The 18050-nt window shown below is 31.2% G+C and overlaps 1 protein-coding gene across 1 annotated transcript; it reads left to right on the forward strand.

Annotated features, from left to right (window-relative positions):
- Positions 1-4151: 4151 nt before the first annotated feature.
- LOC113511621 (cytochrome P450 6B6-like) lies at positions 4152-6975 on the forward strand. Its single transcript, XM_026895290.3, has 2 exons — positions 4152-5589; positions 6449-6975. The coding sequence occupies exons 1-2, from the start codon at positions 4230-4232 to the stop codon at positions 6613-6615; spliced, it is 1527 nt and encodes a 508-aa protein (XP_026751091.2). The 5' UTR covers positions 4152-4229; the 3' UTR covers positions 6616-6975.
- The last annotated feature ends 11075 nt before the right edge of the window (positions 6976-18050 follow it).

An 18050-nucleotide genomic window follows, 5' to 3' on the forward strand; every position in this document is an offset into this window, starting at 1 on the left:
TTATTGTTATATTTATATAAGTGTTTTGTACAATAATTTAATCTCAAATCTCTATTGTTGATATAGGAATATTTGTTTAGAGATTAATGAACATTTTCAACACATGATATTTTTGTTCTACCTCCATTTTACTAGTGGCTATCTGTATATGTAAAAGGTGACTTTGAGAAAAAGTTAAAAACATTCATGCATTACGTGTTAGATTACAGAACGTCAAAAACACGTAGTTATTTCGTGAATGATTTACAAACATCTATTTACCTGTCCTTACAAACTTTTGTATTTATAATATAATTATAATAGGATTCAGATTTGTTTATCATTTATTTTACACTTTATTGCACCAAGTAAAAAGAAAAATAACAAATACAGTAAATGTTAATGAGAGGTGATACAAAAGGCGGCCTTATCTCTAAGCAACCGCTTCCAGACAACCTTTGGGTAGAGGACATTGAGAAAACAAAGAAGACAAAGGGTAGGTAGGCGCACTATTATATAAATATTATCATATACAAACATATACATATACACACATATATACACATACATATATTATATATACACAATAAAATATATACATAAACATACACATACTTAATAGCACACATCCTACAGAAGAAAATGACGAAGGAAAACGAAGAGAGAACACAGAAAAATATTATAGTACTAAAGGGAGAGGTAGTAGAATTTAATAGAGGTTTTGAAGCTAGTAAGAGTTTGAGTGCACCGAATAGAGGTAGGTACTGAGCTCCATAGGCGTACTGCCTGAACAGTAAAGGATTCAGAATAAAATAAAAAAAATGAGCGGGAAATTTGAGACGGAGGTTATGACACTGCGTAAAGTATGATTATTAGCCTCACTGAGAAACAAGAATCGGTTTTTTAGATAATCAGGAGGAATGTACTATGTTATTTAATATATTTTAAATTAAGTTAAAATTAATTTTTTAGTTGTTGTCATTGATGAATTTCTCTTTCCAGTAAGTTCAAGTTGTCCGCCAAATAACTTAAGTTTTAAGAAATATACCTACTTTCAAACATTTACGGTTAAGAATTTACAAGACGCGTAAAGTTTCTCTCACTACGATAATTATGTTTATTTATATAAAGAAACAATATTGGATAATAATAATAATAAACTCTTTCAATAAACGTATACAAGTAGTATTTATACAGAATGTGCATATACAAAATATTATCTTTACCTTATCGCTAAATACACAAAAAATAGTAAATAAAAAAATTACCAAATAAAATGCATATTATTCTAAATATCATTTACAAATATCAAAATAAGACCAAATTACATAAACATTCATATATAACGTACATTATAGTACGTACGTACGCAATAGTACATAAACATAAATATTCCAATAATCGTTTTGCAATTGAAAAAGAAGTTCAATAATTTAAATATTAATTATTTTTTATTGTAATATATTTATTTAATTAATTTAAATCGAATGTATTTCTATTAATAGATTATATATCATTCAATCATACATTCTTTTTTAAAAGACATTACACATATGGTACATGATATTTATGTGTATATTTTAAAAGACTAAGCGATTGTTGCAGGAGAGAAATTGTAAACGTTTATTAATATTTTTTTTGGTACATCTGTAGGAATAATTTACTTATAAGGTGGATTTTAGAGACAGGACGGTAAGAATATGTATCCATGGTATGTATATAATATGTATGTATGTATGTATATGTATGTATGTTTGTATATACCTGACATGCGTTGCTATTCCTAAGAATACTATTCCTAAAAATAATCATTGAGAATAACAAGGTATAATAATAGAATAGCATAAGACTATACCTTACGCCTATGTACTCTATATTTTCATGGCCTAATTCTACCCTTCAGACCGAAACATACTCGTTAGAAACATAGGGTAAGGGTAAATTAAATAATTTATTATATGTATATATATATATATATATATATATATATATATATATATACACGTTATATAACGAAAACTTTATGAACTTATATTATTTGTTCTTGAACTTATATTAATTCTTTTGACTTTATACTCTTTTAAAAACTCATTAGGGTGAAAATAGACGATTTATGTAGTTTTTTTCTCTAGTAAAATATCAGATAGGCTGTTTAAGGGTGGAGGGGGAAAAGAGGTTGTTATTAATGGGAACTAGAGGGCCCACTGCAAGCACTACACCTTATCGGGTCGATCTAGATCTGGTTGCGCCTGGAAACCATCTTCGTTAATTTTTTATGAATTTGTTTTCATCCTTACATTTTTTTTTTATTTGTTTCACTGATTTTCTTATGTTTTTCGCGCACACTTTTATTTCTTTGTTATTACAATCTTGAGCTGTGATTTGATACAGCAGAAGTATGTTGTTAAACAGTGCCGAGGGTATACCCATAGCGCAGGTGAGGTTACCATTCTATTATCATCCACTACAAAGGAGGGGGGAGGGCTGGTCTCTTGAAATAGGCGCATATGAACTTTCATACAGGTCTTTACGAAGTTTTGTTATATCACAGACATGTATCTATTTATGGATTAAAATTTAATGATTGATGACGCAGTACTATATATGGAGAAATGGACGAATCAGCAGTACAAATAAGAGTAAATGATTAATTGTATTAAGACAATATATATATATATATATATATATATATATATATATATATATATATATATATATATATATATATATATATATATATATATATATATATATTTTTGGAATGATAACTGTATTAATTGAAAATTTTTCGACATCAAGGCAAAGCCAGGGGAACGTTGAGAGCGAGACTAAATTAAAAAGGTATATAGTAACAATGTTGGCATATAAAAAATTGTGTTCCGTATGGAACATATTTGCCGTGAGAACTCGGCATAGAATAGGCCTCCCCTTCCTTTCCGTGAGCGTTGTAAGAGGCGACTAAAGAAGGGCGAGGGACGGGCAGCAGCGTCCCTCTTAAAACATCTCTAAAGCCTAACTGCGGTTGCCAACCCGCCTGTTAAGCGTGGCAACAAGTAGCAAAACCCTCCAAAAGAGAGGCTTATGTGCAATAAAATCATTATTATCATCATACCAGCCTTTAACAGTGGACAGTTAAAGGCTGGTATGATGATGATAATGATTTTAGATAGTATGGCTTGTGCCTTTAACAAACTTCAGGTAAAAATTGTGGTTAATCCTTAATAAAAATATTAATAAAAAATGAATTCGATTCAGGGAGTTTTAAAGCATTGAAAATTGTTCAGCTGTGAAAATGAGTTTATTTGAAGAATTGGAGCGGAAAAAAACTTTTAAGACGCCACAAGAAATCGCTGAAGTGCAAATACTGTAAATATAATAGGAATATGCTGGTCAAACTTGAAACTCGCAGAAAATTTTTTTTTTTTACAATATTATAATTATGAAAATGAGTTTTAGTACTACATGATATGCAAATACTGTACATATTGTAAATATTTTTCATTTATTTATTTATTAAAAATAATTATACATTATGACAACAAAAGCCAAATCAATGTTATATACTTAATGTTCAAACATATAAAATATAATAAAGGTAAAATGTTAGTGAACTTAATTTTAGTATTTCTTAAAATTTATTCTCTAATTATGTTAAATAAGTTTGCGTTAAAATAATTTTTACACAGATTTAAGAGTAAAATTAAAAAAGTAGTAATAATAAAAAAATCTGAGTAAAATATTTATTTGATTACTTTTTAAAATAAAACAAACATTTAATAGAAAATCCGAGTGTAAATTAAATTAAAACTTAATATGGGAAATATTTTTTTTAACGCAAATTATACAAAATTACTTAAATCTGTTTAAAGAAAAAATAATAATGTAGGTACATACTATACATATAAATTTTTATCTTCACAACAAAAATAAAATTTGGTAAATGGGCCTTATAGGAAAGCCGCGGAATACAGTAAGTCAAAAATAGAATTACTTGTAAACGTCATTTTATAATAGAATGTCTATAATATCATATAACTAAAGCACATTGTATAGTTTATATCTCAATAGCTTTATCTCAATAGTTTTATCTTTGAATAAATAAAATAAATTAGACCCAATTCTAATAGGTGTCAGTATATTTGAATACATATTATCTACTTTTTACAGACCTGTTATTCTAGTTAGAACTACAGTAATAATACAGTTCGAAGTCTAGACGCACGCGTTCACAATTCGCTGTACTGTGTAACATGATCGTGTTATTAGTGGTCCTTATAATAATTTTTGTTTATTTCTATGGCACCAGAAACCATGACTATTGGTCAAAGAGAAATATTAAACATGATCCACCAGTACTGTTTATTGGTAATCATTTTCGAAATCAGTTCGCATTGAAGAGTATTACTGATATCGCTGTTGAATTATACAACAAATATCCCAAGGAAAAAGTCGTCGGATACTACAGATGGAGTGAACCAGAACTCATAATAAGAGATCCCGAAATTATTAGACATATTATGAATGTAGATTTCGTGTATTTTTATCCTCGAGGCCTTGGAAGAAATCCCAAAGTGGATTCTCTGCTGGCTAACTTATTTCACGCCGATGGTGACACTTGGAAACTTCTGAGGCAACGTATGACGTCCGCATTTACGACAGCGAAATTAAAAAATATGTTCCCGTTAGTAGTGAAATGTGCAGAGAAATTGCAGGTGGTTGGTAAAGATATCGTATCTTGCGGAGGAGAGTGTGATGTACGTGAGCTGATGGCGCGGTTCACCACGGAGTTCATTGGAGCTTGCGGGTTTGGAATTGAAATGGACACCATCAATAACGAACACTCACTATTTCGAGACTTGGGTAAACTAATTTTTAATCGAACAATAACTGATATTATAAAGATAATGATATGGGAGGGTTTCCCTATATCCAGAAATTATTTACCTATTATCAATTCTGATATAGAAAATATCATAACTGATATTGTTACAAAAATAAGGGCTCAAAGAAATTACAAACCTTCTGGTCGCAACGATTTTATAGATTTATTATTAGAACTGGAAAGCAAGGGTAAAATTAAAGGTGATTCTATCGAGAGACGAAATCCTGATGGTACTCCAATAGAAGTAGAAATGGAGATGAATCTAAAGTGTATGGCAGCACAAGTATTCATATTTTTTGCAGCAGGATTTGAAACTTCGTCCTCGGCTACAAGTTACATGTTGCATGAATTAGCTTACAATCCAGATATCCAATCTAAAATTCAAGCAGAAATTGATCAAGTGTTGTTAAAATACGATAACAAGTTATGTTACGATGCAATAGCAGAGATGTCTCTACTGGATATGTCCTTCAAGGAAGCAATGAGGATTTTTCCCTCTCTTGGGAATTTGAACAGAGTGTGCGCCAAACGATATACGATTCCGGATCTAAATATCACCATAGATCCGGGAGTCAAGATTATAATTCCAATTGAAGCGATTCAGAATGATGAGAAGTACTTCGATAACCCCACAGAGTTCAGACCCGAAAGGTTTACGCCTGAAGCGGTAAAAAGTCGTCATCACTACACGTACTTACCATTTGGAGAAGGACCACGGGCATGTATTGGTAAGTTTATATAAGAAATTGCATATATTGGTAATAAACAATAATTAAGTATATGATTATGTTCCATAAAAAAATACTTTGTGACAGAAACAGTTAGTTATATTGAGTTAAAAATTAAACCATTGAATCGATTTTGATAAAATTTCTATAGAACCAAATTGTAAGTATATCCTCTTAGATAATAAAAAAAAAGAATTAAATCAGTTTACAACTAACAAACATAAAAAATACAGTCGAATTGAAAACCTCTTTTATTTTAAAGCCAGTTGAAAGAGTGCGGATGGGCCCAATTACTATGAAATTACTGTATGTTATGAGAAACTAGGCGACAATTATCGAAGACAAGACATTAAGATCCGAGCTATTTGGAATAAGTTCGTTTGTTAAATTGGCCCGATCAAATATCGAATTCAGTAATTCAGTCACGCAAAGTAAGGATTGCATTATGAAGATTGTTAGCTAAATGTGTTGTTATAGCTATATTATGTATATTCAACTGTTGACTTGAACGGTTTTAATCTTATCATGTACATAAAAATGCTATGTCATCATCTTCGTTCACATTAATTTAAACTAATCAACCTGTTTTAATGAAATGTTGTAAGTGTGTTGTTTGCTTTGAGAGAAAGAATGATTTTTGTCCTGATACAAAGAAATAGTTTCTTTAGGGTCAGCAACACGCGCGTAATAAGTCTAGTAATGCAGGCGTACCATAGGCTACGGTAACCGCTTACCACCAGGTGAGATATATACTTGTTTGCTACCTCAGTAGTACATAAAAAAGTTGTCTCGGTAAGTACTGGTAGGATGTAAAAATATTTTTGCCGGTTTAGTTAAAACATTTGTATTACGGTTGCAGGAGCTCGCCTGGGCCACATGCAGTCTCTGGCTGGTTTAGCTGCCGTCCTGCGCACCTTTACCGTCGAACCGTCGGAAGCCACTCTTCGACGACCCGTTGTCAACCCGCGCTCCAATGTCGTGCAAGGAGTTAAAGGAGGACTTCCATTGAAATTAAGACTCCGATGAGATATCAGCTAAATAATCTCTTTCCTGGCTATTGTAAATTTTATAGTTGATTTAGTGTACATATTTTTTTTTTTTTTTGGAATTTTGTATAGTATTGATCAATTAATCAAAATTTTATAGATACGACAAAACTAGTCAAGTCATTATAATATAATGGAATAAAACCTGTGGAAATATTAAAGATCGACAAGATTAATCATGATGGTGATGTAAGTACCTACTTATCTTTACTTATATAAAAGACATATAAAAATTCTGGCAGCACACCTGCAATGCCGTTGGTGTTGTGGGTGATCATGGGCGGCGGTAGTCACTTACCATCAGGTGAGCCGCATGCTCGTTTGCCCACTGTGTTGTAAATATATATATATATATATATATATATATATATATATATGTTGAGTGCAGATTTAGAGTATTGTTTAATACTGTTATAATCTTTGTTCAAAAGACTGCTTGAACTGCTTACTGACTCGACTTTGAGCCGAAGCTACTGAAGTTATAAAAAACAATATTTATCTAGTAAACTCTCATATAAGAGGCAGAGTATTTACGAAAATTAATCTCTTAATAATTGTTAATAGTTTCTGAGAAAGTTTTGAGTATGGCACTTTAAATAATATTTATTCTGATTTGAAAAAATGTACCTACATTTTTGTCTGTAGTATATATTACGATATATACGTACGATATATGCACGATAGTGCCTTTAATGTTTATTGTAAATAAGAACAAACTTAAAAAGGCATGTTCTTTTCTTATAAAATATTAAGTCCCTGCACAATTGCTTCTGATATTTCATAGTTATTTCTTTTTATTAAGAAATCTTCTGAGTCGTGCCTAACGTTTTCCCTAATAAAAACCGGAATGGGCCCTGACTTTCTCGAATATTGAATAATTCAGGGCAACGATGAGATATCTGCTACCTTTGTATCTTTATTCATATTTTACTTTAGTACTTTATGTGTAAAATTTACATCTTATTGACACTTTGTAAGTAAATAAAAGATATAAAATATTCTACATATTGCACGTATGTACCTAGTTATGAGTACACTAAATGTGAGTGTAAAGTGTAAGTCACAGAAGTTCAAGTACATTCGTTCTATTTGGACTTTAAACAGTCAATAATAAAAAAAATTAAATGTGTTTGTATTAAATAAAATAGAGCTCCATATCTGTTCATTTCCACCGTCTATTCATATCGTAAAATAAAAAGCAGCAAGTCATGTTTGTATTAATAGTTATCATACGTAAGAGGCACGAGTATGTGTATTTGTTTCACAAAATTTATAACCTTTGAGATCAGTGAATTTAAATATATTATTTCAAATAATAATTTATTAATATAATTTGTTAATACAAACAAATTATATAAAAAATTTAAAAATAATTTTTATATAATTAATTTTGAACTTTTTTTAATTATTGCAAATTTTATAGAAGTAATTTACTGTTGAAATTAAGTTTTGTATGACATTATTTAAAACATTTAACAAGTATTTTAAACAGTCTTATAATTGGCCTTAAAGAAATATTATTAAAATATAAAAATAATATTTTAGTAATTATTGTGTGCTCGATAAAGTGGATTTTATCTCTGCCTATATTTTTAAATTAAAGATTAATTTCAAAATACGATTTTCATATTTTAATAATATTACTATTTTTATTTATCCTAAAACAACTTGTTGTCGTTTAATTAAATAAATGTTTTTATTAAAGTTTTTTAAACCATATATTCAGAGTCTATTATTAAAATAAATATTTATTTATTTCATTGCAATAAAGAGTTGTCATAAACAGAAGTAAATTTAATGTAGATATATTAATGCTAAAATAAATAACAATTAGGAAGAGGGTCGATATAGTCTGCAAATTATTGCATGCCTCTGACCCGGTTTCCTTAACGGGTCACGACACGACTCACGATACAATGAACTATGAAAATAACTTTCCATTTACCAACAATGGAGGGTTCAGATTCCAGATTTAGGGGTACCCTTATTGGGTCGTCAGCTAAGCTATCTCGCCAATAAATTTTAGTGATGCGCGTTTGGCGTAAAGAAGCCGTATTGAAGCTTGTTTCGTTCTAAAGTATCGTCATTAGAAATTTATGTAAAAAAACATTATCGAATCTAGTGATTAAGTAGGTTTACTGCTTTAAACCATCGTGCTGATTTCCAGCTGTATTTATCACGATAGACTAACTAAAAAGGCAAGGCTTTTTATTCTCACCTATTATCCCTTATTGGTGCCCTGCCAGCGTATATGCGCAGGCGAGGTTACCATTCCATTATTATCTATTAACAAATCAAAGAAATATTTAGTACGTGGGAGCAATGTATATATTTTTTTTAATGGGTGATAATGGAATGGTAACCCCACCCGCGCTATGAAGGATGATAGGTGAGGATGAAGCAAGTCAGTTAGCCCATCGTGACGAATTTAATAAGAATTGTTCACGATGGTTTTCAGGGGGAACCACGTGGAGGTCAACCTAACAGGGTATATTGCTAACAATAGGGCTGTTAATCTCCATTGCTAACAATCCCTTTCCCCCCAGCAATGTATATTATAAAGTTAACCTAAAAATAAAAAAAAAAACAAAATCATATGAATATATTGCAAAAAAAAAAATAGGGAAACAGATTATAATGATTCATAATAATACTTATCTTCACTGATAACTTTGTTTTATATCTAGATATAGGTACTTAGATTATATCTGTACGCCTTTATATTTGAGAGTACTATAGATAAACTATTTTCACGTATAAAAAAAATTACCTACTAACCATTAGATATTAGAATAAATTCTTACTAATAGTGAAGGTGTGATTATTTGTTACATATTAGAGTACTAACGGCTTAAGCAAATACTATGACATTTAGTATACACGTGTTATATGGAATGGAGAGAGTTAGATACTGCCTTTTATCCCGGTCAGTAAACATATCCCGGTTACACGGAAAGAATCGTGGGTGAAAGCTAGTAACTAATCTATTACAACGACGTAACAATGCTGACGGCCTACCTGATGGAAAGTGGTAACCGACATATAACAAATTCAATGTGTCATCTGTGATGCCCCTTATGTGTATGCTTTTATACCATGTAATATATTTACCATATTCCACCTTTCAAACCGAATCACAGGTATGCACAACTGCTTCACGGCAGAAACACGAATGGGACGGAAGTACCCAAGCAGACAACTATTGTACAGTCTTCGTCTGGTACAATATAATTGTATAATATTCGTACAATTTGTTAACATGGCAAAGGTCTTGCTCCCAACCGCTATCTACTACTTATTAAGATAAAAACTATCCTCTCAAATTGAAGCAAATACTGCATAGTTGTCTTTACAAAATTACATTAAAATCGGTTGAGCAGTTCTGGAGATTAGCGTCAACGAAGCTCGTGATACGGGATTTTTATATCTTAAGATAGCTGACTGATATTATGTAGATTCGTAGTTCTATCTATTGTTGCTAGATTAGTTCTTTATTTATTTATTTATACTTCATTGTACAAAAGTCGATTGCTTGGGTACCTCTGTCCCATTCGTGTTTCAACCGTGAAAGCAGCTGTGTTTCGGTTTGAAGGGTGGGATATGGCGTGAATTTACTGGGTACAGAGGAATAACATCTGAGTCCTCAGGAATGGCAACGCATGGGGGGTATCATGGGCGAAACTGTATACTCTGTTATGTCCATGGTACTGCTCATGTCTATAGGCGACGGTTACCACTTTCCATCAAGTGGGCCGTCAGCTTGTTTGCCATTCTAAGTTGTATATAAAAAAATATATTAAATGAAAATGTACAGCAGGTAAGCTTAACTCTGTAAGAGTTCTCTTCCAGCAAACCTTTAGTGGAAAGGAGCATTAATTATCAGCGGGCAATGTGCGTACAATAACAAGTGGAAACAGTATAGTACTACATTTTTCATTCTGTATTATACATTTTTATCTAATTACCAGTTTATTACGTGAATATACTTTTAATAATATGTAATGTTTGAATGTCAGACGAGAGTAGATAAAGAGGTCACCGACAGATTATTAAGTGTTTAAAATTAACCTTTTTACATACATTGACAATTGTAGTTTTTTTATAAAAAAGAAAATAGATAAACAATTGAAATAGAACAAAAACATATATAATACATCAATTTCATTTCAACATATAATTAATAATAATATATATATATATATATATATATATATATATATATATATATATATATATATATATATATATATATATATATATATATATATATATATATAACAAGAACCAGTACATTTTATAAACAGATAAAGATAACAAATAATTAAAAAAAATATTTTCTTATAAACTTTGTATTGCTAATTTTAACTTTAAATAAATTAAATCTTTATTATTGGCTATTTTAATAAAGATAATTAATTTGGTAATATTCCTTATACATTTATTTTGAAAGGAACACACAATACAAAATGTTATAAGAGACAGAAGCAATTTAAAAAACAAGGTGGCGCCGACATACTCGTACAATGAAAAAAAGAACAAAATTACCAAGGATATAAATTTATTGTGAACCCAATAATTACATTAGTGGAATTAAACAAAATAAAACCACTTATGTATGTGAAAAAAGAAATATTCATTAGCTTGGTCACGTTTATTGTTTATTGTACATCTAATAATTACATTAGTGGAATTAAACAAAATAAAACCACTTATGTATGTGAAAAAAGAAATATTCATTAGCTTGGTAACGTTTATTGTTTATTGTACATCTAATAATTAAATTAGTGGAATTAAACAAAAAAAACCTCTTATGTATGTGAGAAAAGAAATAATCATCAGTTTGGTAACATTTATTCTGCTGTGTTTCTGCCGTGAAGCATCTGTACTTATATGGGTACGTTTCGGTTTGAAGGGTGGGCTATAGTAGTGAAATGACAAGGTACAGTGGTATAACACTATTTTCACCATTATATCAACTATTAATTGTCCACTGCTGAACATATGCTTCTTCCATAGTGAATTCCATATGGAATGGTTCCGAGCCACCTCCCTCCACTGACTTTCTGTAATGAGATCGTCATTCCATTTGGTGTGGGGTCGCCACTCAAGAAGCTTTCTTCTCTATCGATTGTCGGCACTTTAAGCTTATAACAACATGTTCAAGATTGGTAACACGTGAAGGTAACCATGGATATTCTCGGAGTATTCTGTGATGGTCATGATGCTGTTCATGTTTATGCTAAATGCTGTTTACTAAAACAATTACATAAATTTTAATTAAACTATAATAATTTTATCTAATATGACCGATTTCGTCTTATTAAAGGCGTAAAGTCATAACATTATTATCATATCTTTTCATTCTTATCACAATTTTAAGAGAGTTCACAACTTTTGCTTAACAAAATGTAGCAACGTCACGATTATTTGTCAAATTTCACAAACAATTTAATAATCTTTATTGTATAACCTTCAAGAAATAAACATATTCCTTTTTAAAAGATCGGCAGCACACCTGCAATGCCTCTAGTGTTGCAGGTGATTATGGACGGCGATCATTTACCATTAAGTGAGCCGCATGCTTGTTTGCCCGCTGTGTTATAAAAAATTAAAACAACAATATTCTTATTAGACTGACACAGAAAATTTGGATTTTGATGACAAAAACTTATTTGAAAAATTCTAAAGCAAAATATGAAGTGGATGTAAAAAATATTAATTTAATAATTATTAATTTTTGAATTTAATTAATAATACTAATTAATGGTAGACTTATATGCAATATATTCTGTAACTACCGTCATATTGGTAAAAATTATCAAGCCATTATAAGTCCTCTATAACAAGAAAATAACGTGATTATAAAAGTCTTTATTCATAAATTCACTTTAATACAACAATTACTGTTTAATAGCTATGTCATATAAAAAGGATCTATAAACCTGTAACAGCAAAAAGTGTTATTCATAAACGCACTACAGCAAGCTAATAAGGCAAAAATGTCAAATAGCAGTCCTATAAAGTTATAATAGACTATAAACAAATTTAACCTCAAAATTAGTAGCATTAAACTAAAATAATATATTATTTTAAATATATAAATAAAAATACTTCATTATTCATGATTACAGATCAATTAAAAATCTGCGATATTATAATGTGATTTGCGCATCCATCCTAAAGACGTTTACAAACAATATTGTATTTGCTTATCTTGGATCATGTCCTAATATTTTGATGTATGTATATATTATTTTATTTTAAATAAAATAACAATTATAATATTGTTTTAGTAGTTATTACATAAATATAATAGTAGGAGTAATAAATATACTATATTTATATAAGATTTTTATTAAAATCACGTAATATTTTTGATAGCTACAATACAGCTGGTTTTTTATGGCCTGTAAAAGTCGACAAGTTTGCAACATAGTAACGTTAAGTTTCCAATAAACCTATTTTACTTATCGAAGGGTTATTGAGTGTTTATGAATAAAGCTCTGTTATAAAGGTTTAATAATGCCATTGAGCATTTTAGCTAAAGTGCTTTTGAAACCTATAAGGTTTTTTTTATGAATAAGACTGTTAACGTTCTAGTTCGTTAGCAGATAACTTTTCAAAGAATTTGGCAAATACTTTAAAAAATGTTATTTAAATTGTTTTTGAAAATTTAATAGATAATGGAATGGTTAGCTAGCCTGCGCTATCGGTATATATTGGCGAGGTATCAGTGAGAGATGATGAGCAAGGATAAAAGGATTTTTTTTTTACAACACAAATAGGCAAACGAGCATGCGTCTCACCTGTTGGTAAGTGACTACCGCCGCCCATGATCACCCACAATACTAAATGCATTGCGGGTGTGCTGCCGCCCTTTTAAAAAGGAATTAGCTCTTTTCTTGAAGGTTATGTTGTCGTATCGGTTCGAAAATACTGCTGCTGGAAGTTGATTCCAAAGAGTGGTTGTGCGTGGAAGAAAGTGCCTTGAAAAACGCACGGTGGAGGACCGCCACTCGTCCAGATGGTTGGGATCAAATTTTAGTTTATGGCGGGTAGTACGATGGTGAAAATCTGATTTTCTTCCCATTGTGATGCTTTCTACAAGAACTTTCTACTGAACATAGAGCAGTAGTTGCCAAGCTTGGCGGGCGGGTTGCTAACTGCAGTTAGGATTTGCTAATGTTTTGAGAGTATATATATATAATAATGAAAGATGACTCTGTTCGTTTTATTCGTTAAGTACCTAAAATGCCTTCGTGACAGCTCGTTAGCACTTAGCAAATAGAATGAGTAACCTAGTCACATATCAAGATATGAGATATTCTTATTTCGTTCCATATTCATGTATTGTGTACATTTTAGTGTATCCGTTACAATTTGTAATAGCTAGTGTTTCAGCTAATGTACGTTAGGTTATGCAGACATTAGGCGATTATAAACATTGTACTTATTGTATTGTATATGAAGTAGCGGGCATATTGCTAGCATAATATTATTTTATGTATACGTATTAATTTGTAGACACTTACCCCTTATTAAAAAAAAAAAAACTTTAAACTTTAAAAAAAAATTTTAGTTATTGAAGTGTGCATATTTAAATTGCACTAAATTCTTAATCTGAAAGAAAGAAACAAGTCACTTTTATAACTAAAATAGGTCTCTAGTAGGTTTCAGTTTTTATGAACTAGGGCTTAATGCATATGTAATGTGATCCTTTTGCCTTAGAGTTTGTGTGTTACCATCCATTTGTGGTTTGGGTTTTAGTCCCCTAAAGTACGAGTTCAAACAAGACATTTCCATTGAAGATTTCGAACATATCACAAATGTGCTTTTGCATGTTTTTTTGTATTTATCTAAGTTTATACAGACTTTTTTTTATATACAAACGTGACAAGCATACGACCCACCTGATCGTAAGCCGTTACCGTAGTCCATGAACGCCTGCAATACCAGGCGCATTACGCGCGCGTTGCTGACCCTAAATAAACCTCTTTTGTTTTCTATTATTGTTAACATTTTATTGTACTATTTTGCGTAAGTTTTGGTTTATCATCATTTGAGCCATTATCCGTCCACTGCTGGACATAAGCCTCCCCCATAGACTGCAATAAAGAACAGTCTTGAGCCACCTGCATCCGCTGACTCCCTGCAACGCATTTGAGGTCGTCACTCCATCTAGTATGGGGGGGGGGGTTGCTTTCGTCCTACACTGCGTTTACTTGTACGCGGTCGCCACTCAAGAACCTGTTTCCCCCATCCGTTGTCGGTTCTTCGAGCTATGTGACCAGCCTATTGCCATTTCAGCTTGCTTATCCTTCGGGCTATGCCGATTATTTTGGTTTTTTTGCGGATATCCTCGTTTCCGATGGTTTGGATTGACTGGTTATTTGATTAGAATTATTTTGTTTAATTCCGCTACTATTGGTATTTGTGTGACTGCCAACACTCAAAGATTGATCACCACTGTTACTACCAGAAAATCCACAACGTTCCATATTAGTCATCAATCTCTGACTGCCATTTTGTTCACGCACGTTTTGCGACGGCAAATTATAAGGTCGCTGATCGAAGTTTATTATTTTAGTCGCATTGCTTGAAAGCAAACATAGTACGTCACTTTTATTTGTGTATTATTTATACACACAAATGTTGATTTATATATATTTTACTATTTAAATTATATATAATTAAATTATATATTATTGAAGGCCTTATTGTAGGGTATTCCTAAAAGTGTTTGCAGATTTTGTCACAATGAGGAAGAAACCCTGCAGCACTTAATTTGTGTCTGTAGCTCACGCATACATAATCGATATATCTTATTTTGGAAAACACATTTTAACTTAAAAAAAAGGCGAAAACAAAAAATCATAAAAGGTCGCAGTGTCACAGGTTTTTCATGACAAAAAAAGCCCGCCTTTTAATAATAATGTATCCCTTAAAAAAATATTGAAAATTTTTATATGGAATAGTACAAAACGTCATTCGAGTAATAAATATCACAATATAGATAATAAGTAAAATAAACGTTATACAATAAACTACTATATTGAATGGCTCTAACAAGTTGCTATCAAGTTACATAATATTATAGCAAAATGTCACATATGTATACATAGATTAATAACTCCTAGATGGAGTATTTCTCTACAAACGTTTCGAATAAAAGAATCCAACTATTTTTCCTTGTGTGAGTGACACGATCTGTCAATGTGTGCTTAAATAAGGATACTACATATGATATTGTAATTATTACTTGCAACATCGAAAAATAGGCTTTTTTTTTAATATATATGATAATAGGCTGACTAGTTAGCTATTTTTTTTTTAATTTTGCCGCTCCATATAAATAAATCACCGTGTGGTCTCAGCATAGAATGGGCCACCCCTTCCTTTCCCATGTGTGTCGTAAAAGGCAACTAAGCGAATTTATTGATCGAAGGATGGGCAGCTGCGATACGAAATGTACAATAATATAGCCCAGGGTATCAAAAATTTGCCTATTAAAGCTATAAATATTTCTTATGTACAGGTAACTTGTATGATAGAATGACATGAATAGATACACACCAATACTTAAATGAATAATAGTAATAAAAAAAAAAATACGTACCTATCGTGATACAATTTCAATGACTGGATAATATTGTAATAGATCCTTAGACTATTTCTAAAGTGAAAAAAGTGTTGTCCTCCTCTCTCCTACTTGCTGTGCCCGACAGGGTCCATAATTGAAATGTTATCTACTAAATATATTATGGAATGCAATAAGAAATAAATAAATAAAACTTAATTTAGTCTTCATAGTATATCGGTTTCTTCATTCAACTAGATTTACAGGTGTGAATGTCATCAGATAGGCCGTATGCTTTAACACATTTGCAATAAGTACTTACTTACAAATAATAAATACTGTCTTTATTAGAAAAATGTATATTCAAAATAACATCAAAATTCTTAGCATCTTTTGAAAGGAGTTTTATCAGTGAAACTGAAATTTTTCATTAATTATTTCATTATTGTAATGAAACTCATAAATATATGAATGACTTTTTTCAATAGAAATTAATAAAAAAATAATAAAAAAAAGAATAATAAGACGGTCTACTGATTTCCAATAGTTGTAAAAATCGAAAATCGATTAATTGATTGAACGTTCCGATTTGTTACCAATTTTATTTTGGGAGTGCTTTTGTGATTTCAACAAAACTTGGTTATTTTCTATTAAGTTCTATTGAAACAGATTTATATGTTCATACAAAATCTATAAGTTATTTATCATTAGCACTTTCCTGCGACATCGTCTGCGTGAAGTGAGCGAAAAAAATTAGATTACATATATTCGTCTCGGTACCATATAGTAAATGTATACTAAATTTCATAGTGATTGGTTAATGAAGTAACAAACAAACAAACTCACTTTCACATTAACAATTTTAGTATGGATAATAAATAACTTATAGATTTTACCAACCATTTTCCAACAAAGGAGGAAGGGATTATTGGTAAAGTGGACTACCAGTCACATTGCTAGTAATATACCCTGACAGGTCGATCTCAATATAATCTTTCCAGGAAATCATCATGCTGAATCCCAGATGTATTCATCACGATAGGCTATAACTGACTTGCTTTTTCATTCTCATCTGTAATCCATCACAGGTGCCCCGCCAGCGTATTACCCTTCCATTATCATTCACTAAAAACAAAAGATTTTCGTGCAACTCGACAGATGATGTAGACGTAGTTCAGCGCCTTTTTATTTCCTTTCAGCAATCTGCGTTATTTGTGATTCGATATTAAAAGTTTTACTGAAGTTAGGTCTTTTTCATAAGAGAAGTTTTGCCAGTAGTTGCCACGTTTAGTAGGTGGATTGGTAACCGCAGTTAGTCTTCAAAGATATCACCAAAGACTAACTACGTGACGACAACTAAAGGAACTTAATAGTCGAGGCATGGGCAGCAGCATCCCTCCTAAAACATCACCAAAGCGCACCTGCGGTTATTAAACCGCTTGCCAAACCTGGCAACTATTGGCAAAACCCCTTAATAGCGAGAGGTTTCTGTTTAGCAGTGAACAGTTAACAGCTGACATGGTATGGTGTTCTTGTAGAAAAATTAGTATAAAGTCTCTTTCTGAAAGAATTCTCGCTTTAAAGATCAAGTTGATACTTTGTTTTTTTTACTTAGTTGGTAACAAGCTGACTGGAAAGTGATAACCGTCACCTATAGACATGAACAGTACCGTGAACATTACAGAATACAGGTACTTACGAGTATTTTGTTGTTCAGTAGGAAATAACAATATATCCCAATGAGCGTACCTAAGTACCTGAAAATCCACTTTTCACTCCAATTTTGAAATACATAACAAAGTCCAGCGAAATAACTTCCCGAACCTTTCCCGGACCCT

This window comes from Galleria mellonella, unplaced genomic scaffold (assembly GCF_026898425.1).
Source record: "Galleria mellonella isolate WM207_F2 unplaced genomic scaffold, CSIRO_AGI_GalMel_v1 utg117, whole genome shotgun sequence".
Classification (NCBI taxonomy): domain Eukaryota; kingdom Metazoa; phylum Arthropoda; class Insecta; order Lepidoptera; family Pyralidae; genus Galleria; species Galleria mellonella.

What these genes read in the sequence shown, in the direction of transcription:
- LOC113511621 (XM_026895290.3), top strand. Translation starts at nt 4,230, where the DNA reads ATGATCGTGTTATTAGTGGTCCTTATAATAATTTTTGTTTATTTCTAT. An exon ending in AGGACCACGGGCATGTATTG is followed by an intron (nt 5,590 to 6,448) that starts GTAAGTTTATAT and finishes TTACGGTTGCAG; the next exon opens with GAGCTCGCCTGGGCCACATG.